A 22834-nucleotide genomic window follows, 5' to 3' on the forward strand; every position below is an offset into this window, starting at 1 on the left:
TTAATTTTTGTTGTTGCTGTTGAATTCTTAAAGGTTTCCTTTGCACATACTGTATGTGCTAGTCGTTCCCGACTCTAGGGGGCGGTGCTCATCTCCGTTTCAAAGCCGAAGAGCCAGAGCTGTCCGAAGACGTCTCCGTGGTCATGTGGCCGGCGTGACTAAATGCTGAAGGCATACAGAACGCTGTTATCTTCCCACCAAAGGTGGTCCCTATTTTCCTACCTGCATTTTTACGTGCTTTCGAACTTCTAGGTTGGCAGAAGCTGGGACAAGTCACGGGAGCTCACTCCGTTACGCAGTGCTAGGGATTCGAACCACCGAGCGTCCGACCTTTTTGATTGACAAGCTCAGCGTCTTAGACACTGAGCCACTGCATTCCAATTCTTAGCCACGCAGACTCTGAGTAAATTTATACTGATTGCTTTCACGTGCAGAACAGGTGGGATTCACTTACGTTCCCTACCAGTACGCAAATATGAGCGCACGTGCCACATCTGTGCATGCGCAACGCCTTCTGCGCATGCGCAGTGCTTGGGCATTACGAGCTTCCCGCAGCCAGCCCTACCAGTTTGCCCGAACTGGAGAGAACTGTCTGAATACCACCTCTGGTTTAGATGCTTCTAAAACAAGCATTGCTATCTACATCAAAGAGGGTCTGCTTACCTTCTCAGATGCTGCATCGTGAATTGGTAACTCCTCCTGGCTAAAAGGAGAAAAAGGAAGAAGGTCAGTTACAGGGACAACAGATTGCAAGGTAGAAACAAAATACAGGTACCCCCCCCCACCATGGCTTACAACAGCTTATTGAGTGACCATTCAAAGTAACAGCAGCCCTGAAAAAAATTGACCCATGTCCAGTTTTCACAAGACCCTTGTAGCACCCCCATGGGTTATGTGATCAAAATTCAGACGCTTGGCCATTGACTCATATTTATGACGGTTACACTGTCCCGGGGTCATGGGATCCCCTTTTGCGATCTTCTGACAAGCTGAGTCGACGGGGAAGCCGGATTCACTTAATCAAATCAAATCAAATCAAACCTTTATTGTCAATGTGCAATATGTGTACAGTGAAATTGAATGCACAACAGGAATTTGACTAATTGAACGACTGCAGTGATTCACTCTACAACTGAGGCAAGGGAGGTCGTAAAATGAGGCAAACTCACTTAACAATGTTTCACTTAGCAAGAGAAATTTTGGGCTCAATTGTTGTCGTAAATCAAGGACTATCTGTAACTGATTCCAGAATACCACATCATAGTTATTAGGGTTGGGCGCATCCACTGGGCTAAGCCACAACATAATTTGGTTCCTTACTATGAAAGAAGTCGCTGCAACCATGATTTCTGAGTCAGCATTAAATTATGAACCCAACTACCTCACCTGGGTTTTATTTTAAAGCAAACAATAGCTAAGGTTGATATTCTAATCATCATCATCTTCATTTAACGACCTCATAATCTGGACAACTGGATGGAGTCTGGACAACTGAATGGAGCTAGTTGAGTGTTTTAATGGCCGGATGCCCATCCTGTTGCCAATGAGGAGTTTTGTTCCGCAGATAGATATTCTCAGTGTGCCCAGAGAGAGAAATATCTGCCTCTACCTAGGAGTGAACTCACAGCCTCCTGGTTGTGAGGCAAGAGCGCCACCTCTAGGCCACTGCACCACTCCTAAAGTGATAAGGATGATATTCTAATGTAATCTGAAAATTTTGGATTACACTGTCTCTATACAAACGAGCCTTCTTCAAGGAAGCTACAGCACTGAGCAAATGTGCTGTAAAACTCCATTTTTTTGTATTGGAAATTAATCTAGAAGGTCTTTCAGGGAATTTGTTCATGGGTTTACCAAAACATGGGACTCCCAAGGTAGAGAAGTACACATCCATTACATAAAATAATCAAGTATTTATTGAGCTTACATTCCCAAATTACTTGGCTTTAAACCAAGCTGAACCATACCTGAAAGTTTAATAACTACGCCAGATTGTCAGTTCAATCAGTTTCAAACATAGATCATTGCCCAAATTAGCAAGGTGAGAACTTCTATAATTGGAGAGTATGAAAATAATGAATAATTAATCCATCTACTAATCATATTAGCAAGATGTTCAGCATCCAAATACTGTATGCTTTGCTGTCTGCCTCCCCATTTGGGCTACAGCCCTATGCTTACTAATTAGAAGCTATATTACGCACAATAGGATTTTGTTCGAAGTAACTGAGACTCACTATACTATAGGGATATTAACGTGTTGGGCAAGAACGAGGAAAACGAAGAGTTCAAGTCTACCCTTAGCCAGGGAAATTCACTCTGTGACTTTGACCCAGCTGTAATTCTTCAGCTTGACCAGAGATCTTCAAACTTCAAACTGAAGAGGTCTCCAGCTACGCTGGCTGGAGAATTCTGGGAGTTGAAGTCCACAAGTCTTAAAGTTGCCAAGTTTGGGGACTCCTGATCTTGACGGACCTCACATGGCTGCTGTTTTCGAGATAAAATTAAAGAAGTTCCCCATATACGAGATCTCGAGTGTGAGAAAGCCTGGAGATGACCCATGAGAAGCCATTCAGAAAATATTAAGACGAGAACAGATGAATAAACATGTGCTGATCCGAGGGAAGCATAAAAATATTATTAAAATACTTAGACTCCCTGGGGTAGGTATTAAAAAAAACCGATCAAGGAGAAATTCAACCTAGAAATAAGGAGAAATTTTTGACAGTGAGAACAATAACTGTCAAAAGTTGTGGGAGCTTTATCACGGAAGCTTTCAAGAAGAGACTGGACTGCCATCTGTCAGAAGTGGTGTAGGGTCTCCTGCTTGGTCCGGGGCAGGGGTTGGACTAGATGACCTACAAGGTCCCTTCCAACTCCATATTCTGTTACTATAGCCAATAGTTCCAGTCATGTGGATTCTTTCCAGGTTGGGTTTACCTCACGGGGCTGACAAATCTTACATTGATACGTGTATGGAGTTTTTCAGGCATTCAAGTTTTGGTCGTCCCAAAGGCGCTTTTTTTCAACAGGCAACTGAACTATTTTTGCTTTCCCTTGAAGAAGCTTGTTTCACTTCTCATCCAAGAAGCTTCCTCAGTTCCGGAATCCTCTTGAATGAGAAGCAAAGTGTCTTCAAGGAAAAACAGAGTCCAGTTGCCTCTTGAAAAAGCACCTTTGGGATTTAGGTTGACATTAAAAAGAGCTGAGGTGGCGCAGTGGTTAGGGTGCAGTACTGCAGGCCACTTCAGCTGACTGTTATCTGCAGTTCAGCGGTTCTAATCTCACCGGCTCAAGGTTGACTCAGCCTTCCATCCTTTGAAGTGGGTGAAATGAGGACCCAGACTGTGCGGGCGATTTGCTGACTCTGTAAACGCTTAGAGAGGGCTGAAAGCCCTATGAAGCGGTATATAAGTCTAACTGCTATTGCTACTGCTATCTTTGTCTCAATCCACACACCCAATATTGGGCATGCAAAGGATTTTATTTCCTTCTCTATAAACGTATAGTCCATTCCTCTTGGAAAAATTAACAAGGGGGATTTACATCCTTCTCTCATAGTGGAAAAACTTAGCTTGCTTAGAAGTAAAATACTTAATGGAAAGAACCATCCTAAATAAAGTTCATTTTGTCAGTTACTCCGTGCTGACACTGAGATTGTATTTCATTTCAATAACTCAATCTGGGTTTTAGCAGCTTTCACCTTGTGTTTATTCCTTCCCACTTCCTTTCTTAGCACTCTGCATTTCAATCATGTCTCCAATTAACTAATTAGTATAAATGATGACTTGTGGGTTTCACTGTGGTGTGTCAGAAAGCAAGAGGAAAACGGGCACTATGAAAATGGAGTGTGATATTAATCATGCATGCCACATAACCAAAATAAAATAATTCTCTTAAATTAGATTTTAGTTATTTTATATTATACTGCTGACTGGCTATTCATAGGGTTTAAGTATTCCAATGGATACATTCCAGTGAGAACTCAAAACATGTGGAAATGGACTAGTCAGCATTCATAATCATTTCCCTCTGCTTCTATATCATCAGTGGCCTTAAATATTTTAGAACTGCTGTCTGCCATTAAAAGCACCTGCTTGGATTGAAATTTAGATATAACCTGGATTGATATACTGAAATTCGAACTCACACTAAGTGTCTATGTTTTAATTAAACTATTGGGATATTAATTCTTAAATTTCTATAATATTATCTGGAATATTTTGATCTGATTCAATTCTTTTCTAAAAAGTTGGTTTAACAGTCATTATTCTGACATCAGGCATCTTTGACAAATTATAACCAACTGAGTTTATAGAAACTACATTTTACATGGACAATATCTGGCATACAGTAAGCTATTATCAAAGTATCCTTCCAATTCTGTATGCACATCTTCAAGATCATGTGAAGTGTTAACACTATATTGCACTGGTTAAGAACCGCTTTGATCATAATAATACATATATATACACCAGATTGATAACATGGAATTTATACAAATTGTAAGTGAAAACTACGGAGAGGAGGTTTAAAAGCCTTGTTATTAAATATAAACAATTTTTATATAGAATATGGTATAAAGATGTAATATTGGATGATTTTAGGAGGATGAAATGAAATGCCATAATATAGATTTACTTTAGATTTAGAATATTATATAAAGGATGTAATAACAGTTATAGGCAAATGAATGTGTAATAATCATAATAATTGTTTACATATATATTGGATTGATGATATGTGTAAATGTAAGGGGACTATTGCGAGGAAGCACAAAGCTTTGTAACCAAGCGACATACTGTATGTAACTGGAGGATGATTTTTATGTATTGTCTGTTTTTTATGTTTGTTTAAAAAAAATTTTTTTAAAAGATCTGTTCTGACCTACGGTTCCCCAGCAGCACGAAGCCGAGTCCTCGTCCCGATAAACCCTTTTATTTAATTTCAGTGAATTCCTCTCCAGCAAAGTCCCAGCCCACAGTCTTTCAAGATAGTTCCCATTTACCGACTTTTATCAGGCTTGGAGAGTGGCCAGGCCGATATCTTTCTGACTCTGAAATACTTGGCAAGAACGCAGGAATGAAGTAATTATCTCCTGCAAACTCCACTCCCCTTTCGCTCCTCTTTTATTCCCTCTGGGAGGGGCCATTCAAGGTCCACCTGTGGCCTTACTCCCAAGTCGACCCTTGTTCCTTAGCTGTTCCCTTCGTCTGGCAACTCTGCGCATGCGCTCACTGGGAACAGGCTCCAGCTGTTTGTCTGCCTCACTGATGTCTGACTCCGAAGGCAGCTGATAACTGTTGGACCCCCGTGGCCCCATCTCTGCCTCTGACGCAGAGCCCTCGCCTGAGCCTTCCCCAGCCTCCAGGACTGGCCCATGTTCCTCCCCTACCTCCTCACTGTCTGAATCTGCTGCCAGCTCTGCTGGCCACTGGTGGGCCACAGCAAGATCACACTTGGAATATTGCACTCAGTTTTGGTCACCATTATACAAAAAAAAAAGATGTTGAAACTCTAGAAAGAGTGCAAAGAGGAGCACCAAGATGATTAGGGGACTGGAGACAAAAACATATGATGAACAGTTAACAGGAACTGGGTATATTTAGTCTAACAAAGAGAAGAACTAGGAGTGACATGATATCAGTCTTCCAATATTTGAGAGGCTGTCGCCGAGAAGAGGGAGCCGACTGATTCTCCAAACCACCTCAAGGTAGAACAAGAAGCAAAGGATGGAAACCAATCGAGAGAACCAACCTAGAATAAAGGTGAGGTTTCCTGTCAGTGAGAAGAATTAATTAATGGAATGGGTGGCCTCCAGAAGTTGTGGGTCAACCAGAGATTGGATAGCTATTTGTCCAGAATGGTAAGTAGTCTCTTGCTTGAGTAGAGGATTGGACTAGAAGAATTAATCATGGAACAGCTTGCCTCCAGAAGTTGTGAATGCCCCAACACTGGAAGTCTTCAAGAAGATGTTGGATAGCCATTTGTCTGAAGTGGTGTAGGGTTTCCTGCCTAAGCAGGGGTTGGACTAGAAGACCTCCAAGGTCCCTTCCAACTCTGCTATTGTATTTGTATTTATCTTCTAGATCCTTTCCAAGTCTGTATTCTGTATTGTCCTTTTTTCTACAATAAAGTGTAGCAATAGCAATAGCAGTAGACTTATATACCGCTTCACAGTGCTTTATAGCCCTTCTAAGTGGTTTATAGAGTCAGCTTCTTGCCCCCAACAATCTGGGTTCTCATTTTACCCACCTCGGAAGGATGGAGGCTGAGTCAACCTTGAGCCTGGTGAGATTTGAACAGCTGAATTGCAGGCAGCAGGCAGGCACCAGAAGCAGCCTGCAGTACTGCACTCTAACCACTGCGCCACCGTGGCTCATGTGTAAGTACAAAGTGTCAGAGATAGGGCATTTATTTTATATGCAGAGAGGTCTCCAGTTCAATACCTACAATCTCCACTTTATAAGACCCAGAGGAGAAAAGAGCTTTCTTTGGAGATCCTGCAAAAATGCTACCAATCTCGGTTAAGACTTTCTAGGAGAAAAACTATGACCTTCCAGATCTCTCTGGATTATAGCGCATTGACCTGATCAATGGCCGTAACAGCAAACAGGCAACGGGAGATTTCACAGGCTTTTTCCTTTAACGGCTTGCTACTCATCGCAGCTTTAGGCTGTGAGTCAGAAGGGGACATGCACATGTAGTATCCACTATGTGTGGTCTTATGTGTCTGTTAGGACTGAGGTTAGGACAGCATATTTTGCACAGAAGCAGGACAGTTTGATCAATGGCTAATAGAGAGCATGTGAATGTTCCTGCAGAAAACTACAATATACTATATTTTTGGAGGATTGTTCCTACAAAAGCGGGGCGCGTTAACCTCCAAGGTTTTATGGCAAAACAGAAACTTTTAAGACAAATTTTTAAGACATACTTTCTTAAAGTATTTATTAAGGGAGTATATATTAAAATGGCTGTGTGTGTGTGTTCTCCAGCATAACTCTGGAACGCCTCGAACAATTTCAACCAAACTTGGGACATGGATGACTTATTCTCTGGAAACAAATACTATGAGGGTAAGATATCCCTAACACCCCTTGGGGTGTGTTCTGTTAGATACAGCCTGTTGTGCTTTAAATAGCTTCTACTGTACTGCCTTAAATGGATTCTACTGTACAGCACAGTGGATTTGCCAAGGTAACGGCTTCCCAGTCCTCCACAAGGGGGCGCCCTCTGGTAAGGGGAAAATCCAACATCAGAAATTATATTTGGTCCAGACATTTTCCCCCTATAAATAAATACTCGGGCAATGCCGGTTATCAGCTTGTTTAAAATAAATGGAGATGGGTCTTTAAATTTATTCAACACCCCAATGCAGCTGAGTGTCTATATTTCTTTCAAAAAACAACAACAAAGGATAGCCATATCTTCATCCAGTAAAACTACTAACTCAAACCTTCAAGCTTCCAATTGTGCGACATACCAAGTCATGTGGCTGGGATCATTGTTTGTGTGGGATTGTATGTTACAATCAAGGGGCTTTGCCCATGCAAGTAAAGTTATTTATGGAGCTGTATTAAAAGCAAGGCGAAGACTTGAACACTGCAGCACCTGGTTATGCTCAATCTTTTATTTCAGGCCGAACATTGCTCCCAAATAGAGATCTGCATGCTGTCAAATACACCAATCTCTATTTAGTCCAGCAGATGGGCCAACTCCATGTAAATCCTTCATACATGAGGAAAATGCAGGCCCAAGAAAATATTTAATCACATTTCTCTCCATTCTCTTGGTTTAGGTACCAAAAACATTTCATTATAGTAGGTTGATTAGAGAACAGAAGTCTCTAATTAATGTTTATTACCTGAATCAATTCCAAATGTGTAGGCTACAAGCTTCCAGAATTCCTCAGCGAAAATAGAATTGCTGTGAATTCTGGGAATTAATGTCCTCAATTCTAAAAGTTGCCCACTTGGGAAGTCCTGCTCTAACACACCACTAATGCAATCTATAGTACAACACTCCAAATTATCTCCTTAACACAGAATCCCCTGCTGAAAAGCCATTAGATGAAAACATCTGATTTGTACACGTAATGTAGAAATGGCTTATCTATCTATTTGGGGTATATCTACAAGTTGCCCAATTACAAGTCCCCCAGGTAGAACGTAGAAAGCAAACGCACAGCCTCATAAACAGTTACAACATGAAAATGCTCAGAAGTGAAGCAGAGCAACTGGAATGCCACCTAGCAGGATAGCATATTCTAGGCAGGTGAGAGAAAAGGTTGGAAGGAGAGAGTGAGATAAGGCTTTTCCAAGATAAAAGGTGCCCCTACATCAATGATGGTGAATCTTTTGGGCTCAGCATGCCAAAAAATTCAAAAAATGCCTAAAGTAGAAAAGGAGGCAGGACTGGGGGGGGGTGGAATTAAACAAGTCATCAGCCTAGAATCCTTACGTTCTCACAAATTGTCTAAGTCCAACCCTCTTGAATTCTATTAAAGGTTCCCGCACACATATGTGCTAGTTTTCCCAACTCTAGGGCCAGTGCTCATCTCTGTTTCAAAGCCGAAGAGCCAGCGCTGCCCGAAGACATCTCGATGATCATGTGGCCGCATGACTAAACGCAGAAGGTGCACGGAACGCTGTTACCTTCCCACCAAAGGTGCTTCCTATTTTTCTACTTGCATTTTTTACGTGCTTTCGAACTGCTAGGTTGGCAGAAACTGGGACAAGTAATGGGAGCTCACTCAGTTAAGCAACGCTAAGGATTCGAACCGCTGAACTAACAACCTTTTTTCAATCGACAAGCTCAGTGTCTTAGTCACTGAGCCACCACATCCCTACTGATCCTTATCTGGTGCCAATTTAGTATTGAACTTTAGTGGATGTCCTGATTCGTTGCGCCGGACACTACTTTAACTCTATCAATTACTTCATTTGAGCATTTAATGTAATTTGCAATAGGAGGGCATTCTTTTGGTTTCTCCATCAGCTATGGCAACATTATGTTTAAAGAATATAGGTTTTTTTTAAATACACACCACCACTACCAGGTTGGCAAGATGGAAAAATAGATTTCTACTGCCTAGAGCCCAGGTGGCGCAGTGGTTAGGGTGCAGTACTGCAGCCACTTCAGCTGACTGCTATCTGCAGTTCGGCGGTTCAAATCTCACCGGCTCAAGGTTGACTCAGCCTTCCATTCTTCCGAGGTGGGTGAAATGAGGACCCAGACTGTGGGGGCGATATGCTGACTCTGTAAACCGCTTAGAGTGGGCTGAAAGCCCTATGAAGCAGTATATAAGTCTAACTGCTATTGCTATTGCCTTAAACTCATAATACAGTTTTAGTACATGTCAATAAGATGGTCAGCAATGTTGCCACAAATGCCATAGAGATTTGAATGATACCATAGACCAGGGGTATCAAACTCGCAACAACACATTACTGTCATGTGACATATCACAAGTCCGCCCCCCCCCCCCGGACGCTAAACCAGGGGTTGCCATGACCAGAGTACGATGCCGGCCACGAGTTTGGCACCCTTGCCATAGACCAAGCTGGCTCAGGAATTCTGGAGTTGAAGTCCACAAAAGTCATACAGTTGCCATTGTTGACCTAACTGACGTAACCACTGCAAAAACATCTTACCCAAAAATCTGCAGGGTCTGGTCCAGGCAGGCACCAGTATTCAAAGACGGACTCAAAGCCACACAGAAATAAAATAAAGAAAAGCAACAAAACCCCGCTAAATCCATGTGAAAGACGTTTAACGATTAAATATGATTTGGCTAAAATCATGGAGAAAGTCCCACATTTCCAATAGCGACGGGTTAAAATTCTTATGCATTTCCTTTTAGTCTCCAAAATGGTGAGCTACGTTTTTTCCCCCCCAGATAAGGACGGCTACATGGTTAACGTATCTCTTCTGCTGAATTGTTTCTCATTGATTCCAGGGGATCGATTAAGTTTCTTGATAACCTTATCCTCTAAGGACAAGTTCATATTTTGAAGAGCATACACTTATAAACCAAGGGAGCGGGAAAGAGAATCTCTTTCCTTCCCAAGGGGGGGAAAAAGGATTAAAACGGAGAAAATCGACTCCTTGAAAACAAATCCTCGGTAAGAAAGTCAGGCACATCAAGTGCTTCAACATGGACTCAAGTGAGCTTGTACATTGTCCTTTCCCAAGCGGTTCTATGAACTGTAGTAGAAGGCTACTACAGCATTTTAATTTTTAGAAGGATATAATTTCATACAATATAGAATCAGTGTTGTGGTCCGCCACCGGCCTGCGGAGCTGGGAGCAGAGTCGGACAGTGAGGAGGTTGGGGAGGAACATGGGCCAGTCCTGGAGTCAGGGGAAGATCGGACGAGGGCTCTGCGTCGGAGGCAGAGAGAGGGGACCAGGGTCATCTGGTAGTTATGCGCTGCCTCCGGAGTCTGACATCAGCGAGGCAGAAGAACAGCGTGAGCCTGTTCCCACTGTGCACATGTGCAGAGCTTCCAGAAGGCAAGAACAATTAAGACAAAAAGGGCGACTCGGGAAGCTTGGAGATGATTGGCCCCTCCCATAAGACATAAAAGAGGAGTCAATGGATGTGAGCCTTTGCAGGAAGCAACTTGTTCATTCTGGTCGGTTCAAACTCTGGAAGCTCCGTTAATTCTGTGCTCCGTTTGACCTTGCAAAACTAGATGGCAATTAGGTCCCTGGCAGCATTTCAAGGGAGATAAAGGGGTGCTTATCAGCCTTATCCTGAAAGACTGTGGCAGACTTCGGTAGGACTCTTCACAAACTGTTTGTGAATCATTACGAGCTGTGAATGACCATAATTCACAGCCGTTTAAATAAAAGAGGGTTTTGGGGACTGTGAGTTACGCTTTATCAGGATGCCTAGGTCAGAACAATCATTGGGTTGGAAGGGACCTTGAAGGTCTTCTAGTCCAACCCTTTATAATTGGGGTGTCAAATTTGATTCCATTGAGGGCCGCATCAGGGTTATGTTTAACCTCAGGAGCCTGGGCTGGGCGTGGCCAGCTTGATGTCACTTGTGTCAGGGGCACCTAGGGTGGCCTGCGTGCTCTGCCAATGAAAACGGGCTCCCAATCTCCGCTTTCGCTGGAGGGTTGCAAGAGGTTGTCTCAGCCAAAAATGGAGATTGGGAGCCCCATTTTTGCTGGCAGAGGCACCGCGGGCTGGTCCTTCACTGTTTCCAGGATGGCCCGTAATCAAGATCTAAGCACCCTGCAGGCCAGCCCAGCCCGGGCCTTGAGTTTGACACCGCTGCCTTATAGGAACCTTATACCATGCCTGAACGATCTTGCAATAATGAGTGACATATATGAAAAGGAGAAAATTGTGTGAACTGGTAATTTCTCTCATCTGCCCTAAATACCGGTCAATACCATTAAATTAACTTGGAACAGATCCATAAATTATTCATGAAATGAAAGCTACTTTTAATATAAATTAATTCCTCCATGGGAAGGTGGGTCAAATTAGGCAAACAGAATATATTAATACAAAGCAGAAGGAAGGGAGACGGTTTGCTGCTATTCAATTGTACTGTTTGTGAGTCACAGGGGTCAACGTTCCCCATTTGATTGTGCAGGGTATTGACTACCCACATCAGAGTCTTAGATTTAACACCGCATTTCAATTTTATTCTAAAATAAGGGAACAAGGAGGAATAACCCTTTTGCCCTTGCAGAGTACCAGCTAGCATATCCAAGCGGTGTACTCTGAAATTGAATTTTAATAATTGATAACCCAGAAACCATGTAGTTACAATAGCTGCGGACCGAATACGAGATGGCAAAACTCTTAACATTCCCACAAAGGCAGAATTATAACCATCCTTTGAATGGAATTCCACCAACAGTTACCGAAAACCACTAAAAGTATTTTTTTCAGCTCTTAATTCACATATTTCAACTATGAGATGAACAATAATAAACCAAGAGATGATTCCTAAAATACCAAAGTACCTCAAAAGTGATATTTGTCAGATGCCTCCATGTTCAGCTGCTAAATCCGTTCCATTAAGGCACAAGTGAGAAACTTGTGATGTCACGTTGCCATCACGTGACGTATTGTGACTTTTTCCCCTTTGCGGAGCTGGGGTGGGCGTGGCCTGCCAGTTGGACACCCTGCATTAAGGGATAGCTATTTGCCTCACTCATTAACAAACGTAAGGCAGGTTAACGAATCAGAATTAATGGTAAACTTCCATAAGAAATCACAACTAGAAATCTGGACCTAGATCAGTCTGGACCTAATTTGAAGTGGCACATGTTGCCTTGGCAACTAAGTATTGTTAATGCTTTTGGATGAAAACAAGACATCACCTACTCACCTACACAGACACACACAGGATGACACCTTAGGACAGGGATGTCATACTAGATGGGTCACGTGCAGGTCACGCCCCCCCCCCAGCTCCGTGAAGGGAAAAAACATTGCGATACGTCGCGCGACGGAAACGTGACATGGCGAGTTTGACACCCGTGCCTTAGGAAAACAAGAGTCCTGTGAACGCAGTAAGTAACTGTGGCCAGGTTGCTAAGCACCTGAATGATGCTCACATGAATGGGTGGGGGTGACAACCACTAGGTTAGCGATGGCTAACCTTTTTGTTGTCACGTGTCGAAACCCAAATGCAATGTGCACATGACCCCCCCTCCCATGCGCATGACCGAGCACTCTCCCCGCCTCCCGTGCCTGCACACATACCCGTGCCCCATTTTCAGCCTAGTCGGCCTCCCTGCAGCTTCCTGGGAGCAAAAACGGCCATGAGGTGGGCCGCGCCCCCCTCCACTCCCCACGCATGCCCAGCAGAGAATCGAAACCAACTAGCCAGCAGGAGATTCGCAAATGCATGGTGGAGCTAAACTGGGGCGACGGGTAACGTGCCTGCAAAGAGAGTTCTACGTGCCACCTGTGTCACTATCACGGCACTAGGTCATAAATGCACTTTTTCGGGTCCATTGTTACTTCGAACTGTCACTAAGTGGGTGGTCATAAGTCAAGAACTATTTATTCAGATGACTCTGAGAATTTATATAGAACGTAACTATTTTTTCTAATCAAGGGGGGAAAATACCGCAGCTATTATCTTTAAATTAGTCTAACATGTCACCAGGTTTTTTTTAGTTTTTTTTTTCAACAAAGCATCTATGCAGTCATTTTATAGCAATAGCAATAGCAATAGATAGCAGTTAGACTTAATACCGCTTCATAGGGCTTTCAGCCCTCTCTAAGCGGTTTACAGAGTCAGCATATTGCCCCCCACAGTCTGGGTCCTCATTTCACCCACCTCGGAAGGATGGAAGGCTGAGTCAACCTTGAGCCGGTGAGATTAGAACCGCTGAACTGCAGATAACAGTCAGCTGAAGTGGCCTGCAGTACTGCACCCTAACCACTGTGCCACCTCGGCTCTATTTTACACCCAGCCAAAGGCGAAGGCTAATACTTTTCAACTACCAAGCCTGGATCAATTTTAAATCACCGACTAAGAAAAATGCTGTGCATAAATAAATGAAAAGCGCGGCGCGAGACCATTTGATTTTATTTGCCAAATGGAACCCTATTCACACAGCAATTTTTCCGTAAGGTGCGCCATGGATACTCTGACTAAACAGGCATGCCAAACTCACAACGGAGAATAAATGAAGCCAGCAGCGAATGCCATTCCTTTGCCAAGCTACGAAACTTACTGCAAGAAACCAAATCTGTCGGTAACTTTGTAAAGCAGGTAGTCAGCATCTTCCCAAGGCTCGATCTGGGCTCCTTCGCGTCCCTGTAGAAAGCAGAGAAGACAGATAATTAATTCATTTTCATTAACTTTTGCTACTTACAGTTCCACATAACAATTAGTGGCTGCCATGCGATGAACCTTAAAAGGAATTCCTTATTTTTATCCACAACAGCTTGACAGAAACTATGGGTCAGAGTATCTTTCCCACAGCTACCTATATAGCAGTTAGACTTATATACCGCTTCATAGGGCTTTCAGCCCTCTCTAACGGTTTACAGAGTCAGCATATCGCCCCCACAGTCCGGGTCCTCATTTCACCCACCTCGGAAGGATGGAAGGCTGAGTCAACCTTGAGCCGGTGAGATTAGAACCGCTGAACTGCAGATAACAGTCAGCTGAAGTGGCCTGCAGTACTGCACCCTAACCACTGCGCCACCTCGGCTCTATATCCATATATATAAACAGAGGCATAGAATCAAGATCTATAAGATGTTTTATAGATGGCATTTAGATCCTAAAAAACTGGCTCTATATATCCGAATTTACAATCTAAATGCTGGAGATGTGATTGTGCTGATGCTACTTACTTTCATATACGGTGGACTTGTAAAAAGGTAAAAGCATTTTGGATAAAAAATATGGGATTATGCAAATGTTCTTTAAAAAAGGATAAAGTTTACCCCTCAGTTATTTTTGTTAGGTATAATTACTGATTGTACACTTGTAGAGATTAACCTGATTTTGCATTTAATAACCGCAGGTAGACTGCTGGTGGCGCAATACTGGAAGAAGGAAGACTTGCCTACTATTCAAGAATGGACATTGAAAGTCACACACCTAGCTGAGATGGCTAAAATATCAGCATATCTCAAGGACCATTCAAAGAGATGTAAACTGGAATGGAGAAGATGGATTGACTACTCAAAATAAATATGGGACTAAGAAATTCCAGATAGCTTATGATTGAAGAACAGGAATGATATAATCTGTTTAGAGCTAGCCTAGCAGGAGTTAAAGCTCAAATGAAAGGTGATATTAACTTTTTTTAAAGTTTATTTTAGAATGTTTTTGTTAAAGATTTATACCCTGTATTGGTTCTAGGAAGTCGGTGGAGAGGGGGGGAGGTTGGGGGGCGTTGGGTGGGAGGGGGGGAGGGAAGTAATATTTGTAAAAGTTGTTTTTTTTTTTCAAAATTCTCAATTAAAAAAAAAGATTGCGGGAAGTACTAGTATCGCTTTCTAAAACCCTAGTAAGACCACACCTGGAATTCTGCAACCAATTTTGGTCACCATACTACGAAAAAGATGTGGAGACTTTTGGGAAAAGTTCAGAGAAGCAAGTGAGATGATCTAAGGCATGGCGAACCTATGGCACGCGTGCCACAGGTGGCGGATGGAGTCATTTGTTAGGGCACCAGAGGCGCTGCCCTGTCAGATGCGCGCTAGCCAATTGACCAGCTTTCTTTTGAGGCCGTTTTTCATCCTCGGAGAGCAAAAAACCAGTCCTATGGGCAAACCGGAAATTCGAAAATGGACTTCCGGTTTGCTCGTAGGACCATTTTTCACCCTCTGGCTTCCTGAAGGCTCCGGAGGGTAAAAAACGGCCTTAGAGCCAAACCAGAAGTTACTTCCGGTTTGCTTGCAGGGCTGATTTTTGCCCTCCAGAGCCTTCAGGGAAGCCTCCTGAAGGCTCTGGCGGTCATAAATTGGCCTACGGACCAATGAAACTCAAACTTCCCGAACTTCCGGGTTCCCCGTAGGTCTGTTTTTCACCCTCCGGAGCCTTCAGGGAAGCTCCTGAGGCTCCGAAGGGCATCCAGTGGGGCGGGGGGAGGCTGTTTTCGCCCTCCCTGGGCTCCTAGAAAGCCTCTGGAGCCTGAGGAGGGCGAAAAAACCATGCCAAAAGTGCGGGGGGTGTTGTTGAGCGCATAGCATTATGGGTATGGCACGCCCGCACACGACCCACTACGCTCCCCCCGCTTTTGGCACAGGAGCCAAAAAAAGTTTGCCATCACTGATCTAAGGTTTGGAGACGAAAACATAAGAAAAATGGCTGCAAGGTTTGGGCTTGGCTCCTTTAAAGAAAAGAAGAATTAGGGTGACATGATAGCAGCATTCCAGTTTTGAGGGGCTGCCACAAAGAACAGAGGGTCAAATTATTCCCAAAGCACCAAAGGGCAGGACAAGAAGCAATAGTTGGAAACTAATCGAAAAGAGAAGCAACCTAGAATTAAGGAGACTCTTCCTAACAGTGAGGACAATTAACCAGGGGAAGGGAACAGCTTGCCTCCAGAAATTGTGAGTGCTTCATCACTGGAGGTTTTTATGAAGAGTCTAGACCAGTGGTAGTCAACCTGGTCCCTACCGCTGCGATTTCTCCGCGGGTCGCCCATGAGGCCAATGATGAAGGAAGACACGGACACGAGTTCCCTCGGGATGAGACGACCCGGAGCAGAGTCCGGAGGCCCTTTTATTGAGAATACACCAAGAAAGGGCGGAGTTGCAAGGTCTATGTAGGCCAATCATGGTCGTACAAGTCTATGGTATATGGTAACTCATTTACTGCCACCCAGACCTCTGACCCTAGTAATGCTCATAGTCAGCAGGTAAATCTTTTACTGACACACAAACTTCTGACCCCATAATGCTCAGAGTCAGCAAGTTGTAACCTCTGCCCTACATAATGCTTAAAGTCAGCAAGTTGTAACCTCTGCCCTACATAATGCTCAGAGTCAGCAGTTTGTATTACTGACCTTATGGTATAGTAAATCATTACTGCTGTTGTATACGTGTTCCAGCATACCTATGCATGCCTGCACTTATGTTACAACATACCGCGCACTAGTGGGTGTTCCAACTTTCATGGTGGGCGGTAGGGATTTGCTGTAACTCTGCTTTATCAATTTTATAAAGTTACTTCCCTACTTTATAATCACCATTACTGTGGAACCGCGGGTGGTTAGAAAATTTTACTACTAACAGAGATACAAAAGTGAGCGGTAGGTAGAAAAAGTTGATTACCCCTGGTCTAGACAGTCACTTATCTAAAATAGTATCTCCTGCTTGAGCAAAGGGCTGGACTAGAAGACCTACAAGGTCCCTTCCAACTCACTCTATTCTAAATCGTCTATAGGTGTGCACAGGTGTTCTCTCAACAGAGGTACATGCTGAGATTGCCTGCAAACAATGGAGAATGTATCTGCATTATAATTTTCCTAATCAACTCTGGTGCCAGCTGCTCCTCCCATTTATCCAGTAGTAATTATCCATCTCATGTTCAGCTACAAAAGAAATATTAGCAAATAACTACAGTTCATGGTCACGTGATTAGAATTCAGACGCTTGGCAACCGGCATATATTTAGGATGGTTGCAGTGTCCCGGGGTCACATGATCACACTTTGTGACTGTTGTAAACAAGGCTTCCCAAGAGCCTGAAGCAAACTCCTTGTCCTGAAAAAACCCCTTTATTAATTGGCTGTGAATTCTGTTCATTCACAGCCAGCAAAGTCTTTTAAGGGAGGATTTACAGTCACAGACCTTATCTGCCTTGGAGAGCTGCCCAGCCAGTTATCTGCAAAATGTGGCAAGGAGTCAAGGAGAGTCAGGAACCAATTAAGTGAACTAATGGTCTCCTGCAAACTCCACTCCCCTTTCGCTCCTCTTTTATTCCCTCTGGGAGGGGCCATTATCGTCCACCTGTGGCCTTACTCCCAAGTCAACCCGTTCTTTAGCTGTTACCTTCGTCTGGCAACTCTGTGCATGCGCACACTGGGAACAGGCTCCAGCTGTTCGTCTGCCTCACTGGTGTCTGACTCTGAAGGCAGCTGATAACTGGCAGACGGCCCTGACCCCATCTCTGCTTCCGACACAGAGCCCTCGTCAGAGCCTTCCCCAGACTCCAGGACTGGCCCATGTTCCTCCCCAACCTCCTCACTGTCGAATCTGCTGCCAGCTCTGCTGTCGTGGCGGACCACAACAGTGAATTTCTGATGTGCAAAATCAATGGGGAAACCAGATTCACTTAGCAACGTTATTAACGTAACTAATGCATATAAATTTAATAAATAAATATTTCTTTTTTCCCCTTCTGTCTCTTAACAATATAGACATTATTAAAAAATAAATAATTCCAGGTAGGCTCTATTTCCTACCTGGAATTGGAGTGAATCTTTCCACGCTACCCTGCTCTTCCCTTTACAACATGTTGCTACAACAGCTACTTAAGAAAACAAGAGGGCACCACAACAATTGGGAAAGATTGAGAGAATGGAGCAGGTGTGGATGCTTATTTGCTCATCATCTAATCATCTGAGCTACTCGTTACTCAGTCCAAGAGAGAGCAATAGCCCATGACAGAATTATTTAAGAATTATACAAACTTACTCGGTCATACTTGGCAACTATCTCAGCACGTTCTTGAGCAAGTTTGACAGCAGCATCCTGTTCAACATCAGTACCTGGGGGAGAAAAAGAGAGAAAATGGATACAGCTGTGCAGCTTCTATCTATCTCTTTTTGATGATCATGTTTAAAGAAATACATAAAAGAATGTTCTTCCTTGTAAACCTAATACTGATGGTTTCAAAAAGAGTCTCTTTAAGCATTGGCTGTTTAAAAATGATTTTTCATCTGCTGCCTTTTGCAATATTTTTGTAGTTTTTGGTAGTTTTAGCAAACTATAACACAAAGCGGGTTGGTTTGTTTTTTTTTCAAAATTAGTAAAGCTGGATCAAGTTAGCCCTTCAGAAAATTAAAATCTGTGGTCTTATGTAAAGAATTTAAGCAGTAAGCAGAAAGTTTGAATAACACTTCCAATGAAATATAAAGATAATATATCATCGATGGTAATATCAATTCCAAGGCCTTCATTTATATAGGACAGTAGCTGGATTTCGGCCTACTGTTAAAAATGCAGGATTTATAACCAAGTTTCTTATCCTAATTCATATTAGAATCGCTAAGGACAAAACAACCACCTGTAAGAACTTCTTTTTTAGCAATCAACTTAAAGAGAAATAGTCCGCCTGTTATTATGAACCATATTTACACAATGTGCTTAATGCAAGTCGCCCTTGACTTACAGCAGTTCATTTAGTGAACATTCAAAGTTACAACAGCAATGAAAAAATGACGTGCGACCATTTTTCACACTTATGACCATTGCAGCATCCGTATAGTCTTGCAATCTAAATTCAAACACTTGGAAACTGACTCATATTTACGACCGTCGCAGTGTCCCAGAGTCACATGATCACCAACCTCTGACAAGCATAGGGGAAGCCATATTCACTTAACCACCAGGTTATTCATTAACAACTGCGGTGATTCACTTAATAAATGTAGCAAGGAAAGTTGTAAAAGGGGGCAAAACTCACTTGACAAATGTTTCACTTAGCAAAAACTTTTGGGCTCAACTGTGGTCATAAGTTGAGGACTGTATTGTTAGAGAAGGGGTGGGTTCTGGCTTTTTTACTGCCAGTTCACTCAGGGATGGGCTTTGGCCGCGGGCGTGCTTGATACGTGCGATGCGCGCATGCACAGTAGGTTAAAAAAGGCCAGAAACCAAGATAGGCGCCGCCAATAAAACTGGTTCGGCGGCGTGGCCGGGCGAGTTACTATCTACTCGGTTGAACCGAGCCGAACCGGTAGGAACCCACCTCTGTGTTAGAGGTAAGAAGAAACCAGCAAAGAGCACCCTGTCCGGATACCATCAAAGCTGACGACAACAGAGCACAGAACAAACTCAGAGAAGTAGTGCAGACAGTGCAGGATGTGGAGAGACCTGGCCCAGAGAATCCCCGAGGACACCTGACTGAATGGGTAACATCAGCATCAGGCAATAATCCAGACCAGCGGTCACCAACTGGTGGCCCATGGACCACTGGTGGTCCATGAGAAAATGTTGGTGGTCTGCAGAAAAATTATTTGCATTTTTTATATTGCACTAAATCAGGGGTCCTCAAAGTACGGTCCCTGGGCCAGATATGTGCAATGAATGTTTGTGTTGTTGCAGTCTTCCCCTTCGGGGTCTTTTTGTGCAGATCGGAGGGAGGGATAAATTCCGACTTGGGTCTGCTTCAGCCTCCTGGTGAGGGGCTTTGGGTGGAGGCTGGAGGGAAGCGCCGCTAGTGGCAAAGAGCCGGAGGGCCTGTTCCAGCAGGACTGTATCATAGCTGGAACTGGCTGACCATCTCAGCCCGCTGAGCCTCCAGGCATCGTACCTGGCCTTGAACTCCCGCAGGTCTTCCCCCTGCTTGGAAAGCCTATGCTCGTAGCCCACAGTGAGGTGCTTCTGCTGAGCCTTTTTGGTCAGATCCAATATGAACCGAGCTGTTTTGCCAACTCTTTCTCACGGTGGCTGCTTAGCTCCACAACTGCTTCCTGTTGATCCCGGGCCGGCAGGCGAGGAGGGGTTGGGAGGGGAGGGCCGAGTAGAGCCCAGCGAGGTGCCCCTTGACGCGAGTGACATCGAGTTGGCCACGCCCACCCAGTCAGATGCCCACCTAGCCATGCCCACCTACCCACTAGGCAGATCATATTAGTGGCCCGCGGGATATAAAATTATGAATTTAGTGGTTGATGGCCCCCCCGATCCAGACATAGTAAAACCTGCTAAACGTTTCAACGATGCAGATCACTTTCCCACTGAGATGCAAAAAGCGTTTTGTGCTAAGGCAAAACGATTCCTCAGCACCCAAACTAGGAAGGCAAAATTCCCGACAAGGCAGAAGGTTTCAAAAGCTCTTCTCACTTTCACTAGCCCTATTATTTCTGCCAAGGAATGGATGGGTCTCGCAGCTTTTCGGAAGCACGTGCTCTTATTTTTACATTCCTCCCGGTTGCAAATTGGCCAAGCTTAAGGTAGTTAACAAAGCACAGCTATTATCCATGCTGGGAAGCGACTGCCCTCCGATGTTGAAAAACAAATCAGATCCGATTCAGGAAACCGTGAAGATCAGAACGTTTTCAGACAGCTCAAGGTGCTCTTGTTTTCTCCCTCGATCACTGGGGGTCACCCAATGATCACAGGGTGCTGCTGAGCGAGAAGCATTAGGTCATCCCCCAAAAAAATAAAAATAAAGCAGTAGAGCCATTATAAAAGCAAGTGACAGAAATAATGGTCTGACTCACCAAGAGAGTCAACAGGGAAGTGAAACGAAGGAGACAGAGAGGCATTCAGACTCGGTGAATATTAATCAGAAGATAAAGGAAATCTCCTATCTCCAATTCCCTTACCTCCTTGAGCAAAGAAGTAAACTGTGGAGTTGGTAAATTAGAGGTCTCAGGGCCAAGCTTCAATCCCTGAAGCTTTTCAATTAGCCAACCTAGGAATAAAGAGTCTTTATGCAAATGGGGTGTTTGCAGATGGCTACAGGCCGGAATGAGGATTTGGTGCAGCGGTGTTTTTAGGAAGTTGATGAGCATCTTCACGTTCCTATCCCGCTTCTCTCTGCAGGATGCTTTAATGAGCCCCCCGACAGAAAAGATTGTCAGTCCTTTTGTCAGTTACTTCACTGTGTAAGTCAAGCACATTATGAGTTTCAAGGCACTGCCCGGCCCACCTTCCTCAACATGCAGGGTCTACATCTGTTGATGATCACTTTCAAAATCCCCCAATGAACTAGCCAAATGTAATTCTGGATCCCAGTGTTATGAGACTGTATTAGATTTCGTTTAGGCTTATCCCTAGTTTCTAAGAATATCTTATACGATAACCAAGAAATGTTATGTAATAACCAAATGTGCAGGTCATTTTTCAACGTGCAAAACGTATCGATCATATATGTTACTGAGAGAAAGAAGGAGACAGGTGCTACTCCTGGTAGCTACTATGTAAGTATTACACTATGTAAAATCCTACATAACCCGTTTTCCCGAAAATAAAACCTATCCCAAAATAAGACCTAGCATGCTTACATGTGTGCCTAATTAAGCCCTACTCTCAAATAAACCCTACATAAGAGCCTGCACAGCTGGCCGTTCACCCGTTCTGTCTGAGTGCTCATGGTGCCACAGCCACGAGGCGAGGCGGGGGATAGTAATAGCAATAGCAGTTAGACTTATATACCGCTTCATAGGGCTTTCAGCCCTCTCCAAGCGGTTTACAGAGTCAGCATATTGCCCCAACAACAATCCGGGTCCTCCTTTTACCCACCTCGGAAGGATGGAAGGCTGAGTCAACCCTGAGCTGGTGAGATTTGAACAGCCGAACTGCAGAACTGCAGTCAGCTGAAGTAGCCTGCAGTGCTGCATTTAACCACTGCGCCACTCGGTTGGAGCTGCCCCACATGCCCCCCCACCGGCTTACCTCAGGGCCCCTGCAGCCAGCCAACCACATCCCGACCCGTACCTTGTGGCAGCAGCATTAGGAGCCATGTGCAGAAGGAGCCCATGTGGCCGCCGGCCCACTTCTTCTGCTTGCTCGCAGCCGTAATGGAGCAGGAGGCTGAGCAACGTGCTGGTGTCGCGGCCACGAAGTGAGGCAGGTGTCGGAGCCTCCCCTCTCACCACGAGCAAGCAGAACTAGTGGGCCTTCTGTACATGGGGGGAAATAAGACAACTCCAAAAAATAAGCCCTAGTGCTTATTTTGGGGTCGAAAAGAAAATAAGACCCGGTCTTATTCTCAGGGAAACACGGGTACTCATATAATAAATATTGATTAGTGTTAAGAGTGATAGATGGAATCTTTTTTGGTGAAGGGAACAAAGATGAAGTTTCACTATTATATTACATCTCCCACAGCACCCCCCCCCCAAAAAAAAACCAGGAACCATATAAATACAACATATGGAGTAACCCAACACATATTCTGGAGAGAAAGAAATTTCCCTGACGATGGGCTCCATCCAGCATGAGCCCGAAAGCTTGGAAGAATAAACCTTTGGTGACCGACTCAGATTGGATCCCGTGAGAAAAAAACAGCATGGTAAATCCAGCAGATCCTAAGCTGGGCTACCCTCAATGTGTCCAAAAACTTGTCCCATACAGGCTTCACAAAAACAAGCTATATAAGATTTTGCTTAGCTCGCTTGGAAATACCCAAACCTTCCAATTCTGACTTTTTCAACCCT

The 22834-nt window shown here is 44.0% G+C and overlaps 1 protein-coding gene across 1 annotated transcript in view; it reads right to left on the reverse strand.

The window, feature by feature from the left end:
• Positions 1-22834, reverse strand: part of LOC116511157 (USP6 N-terminal-like protein) — an 84171-nt gene that overhangs the window by 57569 nt on the left and 3768 nt on the right. Inside the window, 3 exon segments of the mRNA XM_032221016.1 lie at positions 664-703; positions 13722-13804; positions 18147-18220. Of these exon segments, the coding sequence (XP_032076907.1) occupies positions 664-703; positions 13722-13804; positions 18147-18220 (197 nt within the window).

The sequence above is a fragment of the Thamnophis elegans genome, chromosome 7 (genome assembly GCF_009769535.1).
Source record: "Thamnophis elegans isolate rThaEle1 chromosome 7, rThaEle1.pri, whole genome shotgun sequence".
Taxonomy (NCBI): domain Eukaryota; kingdom Metazoa; phylum Chordata; class Lepidosauria; order Squamata; family Colubridae; genus Thamnophis; species Thamnophis elegans.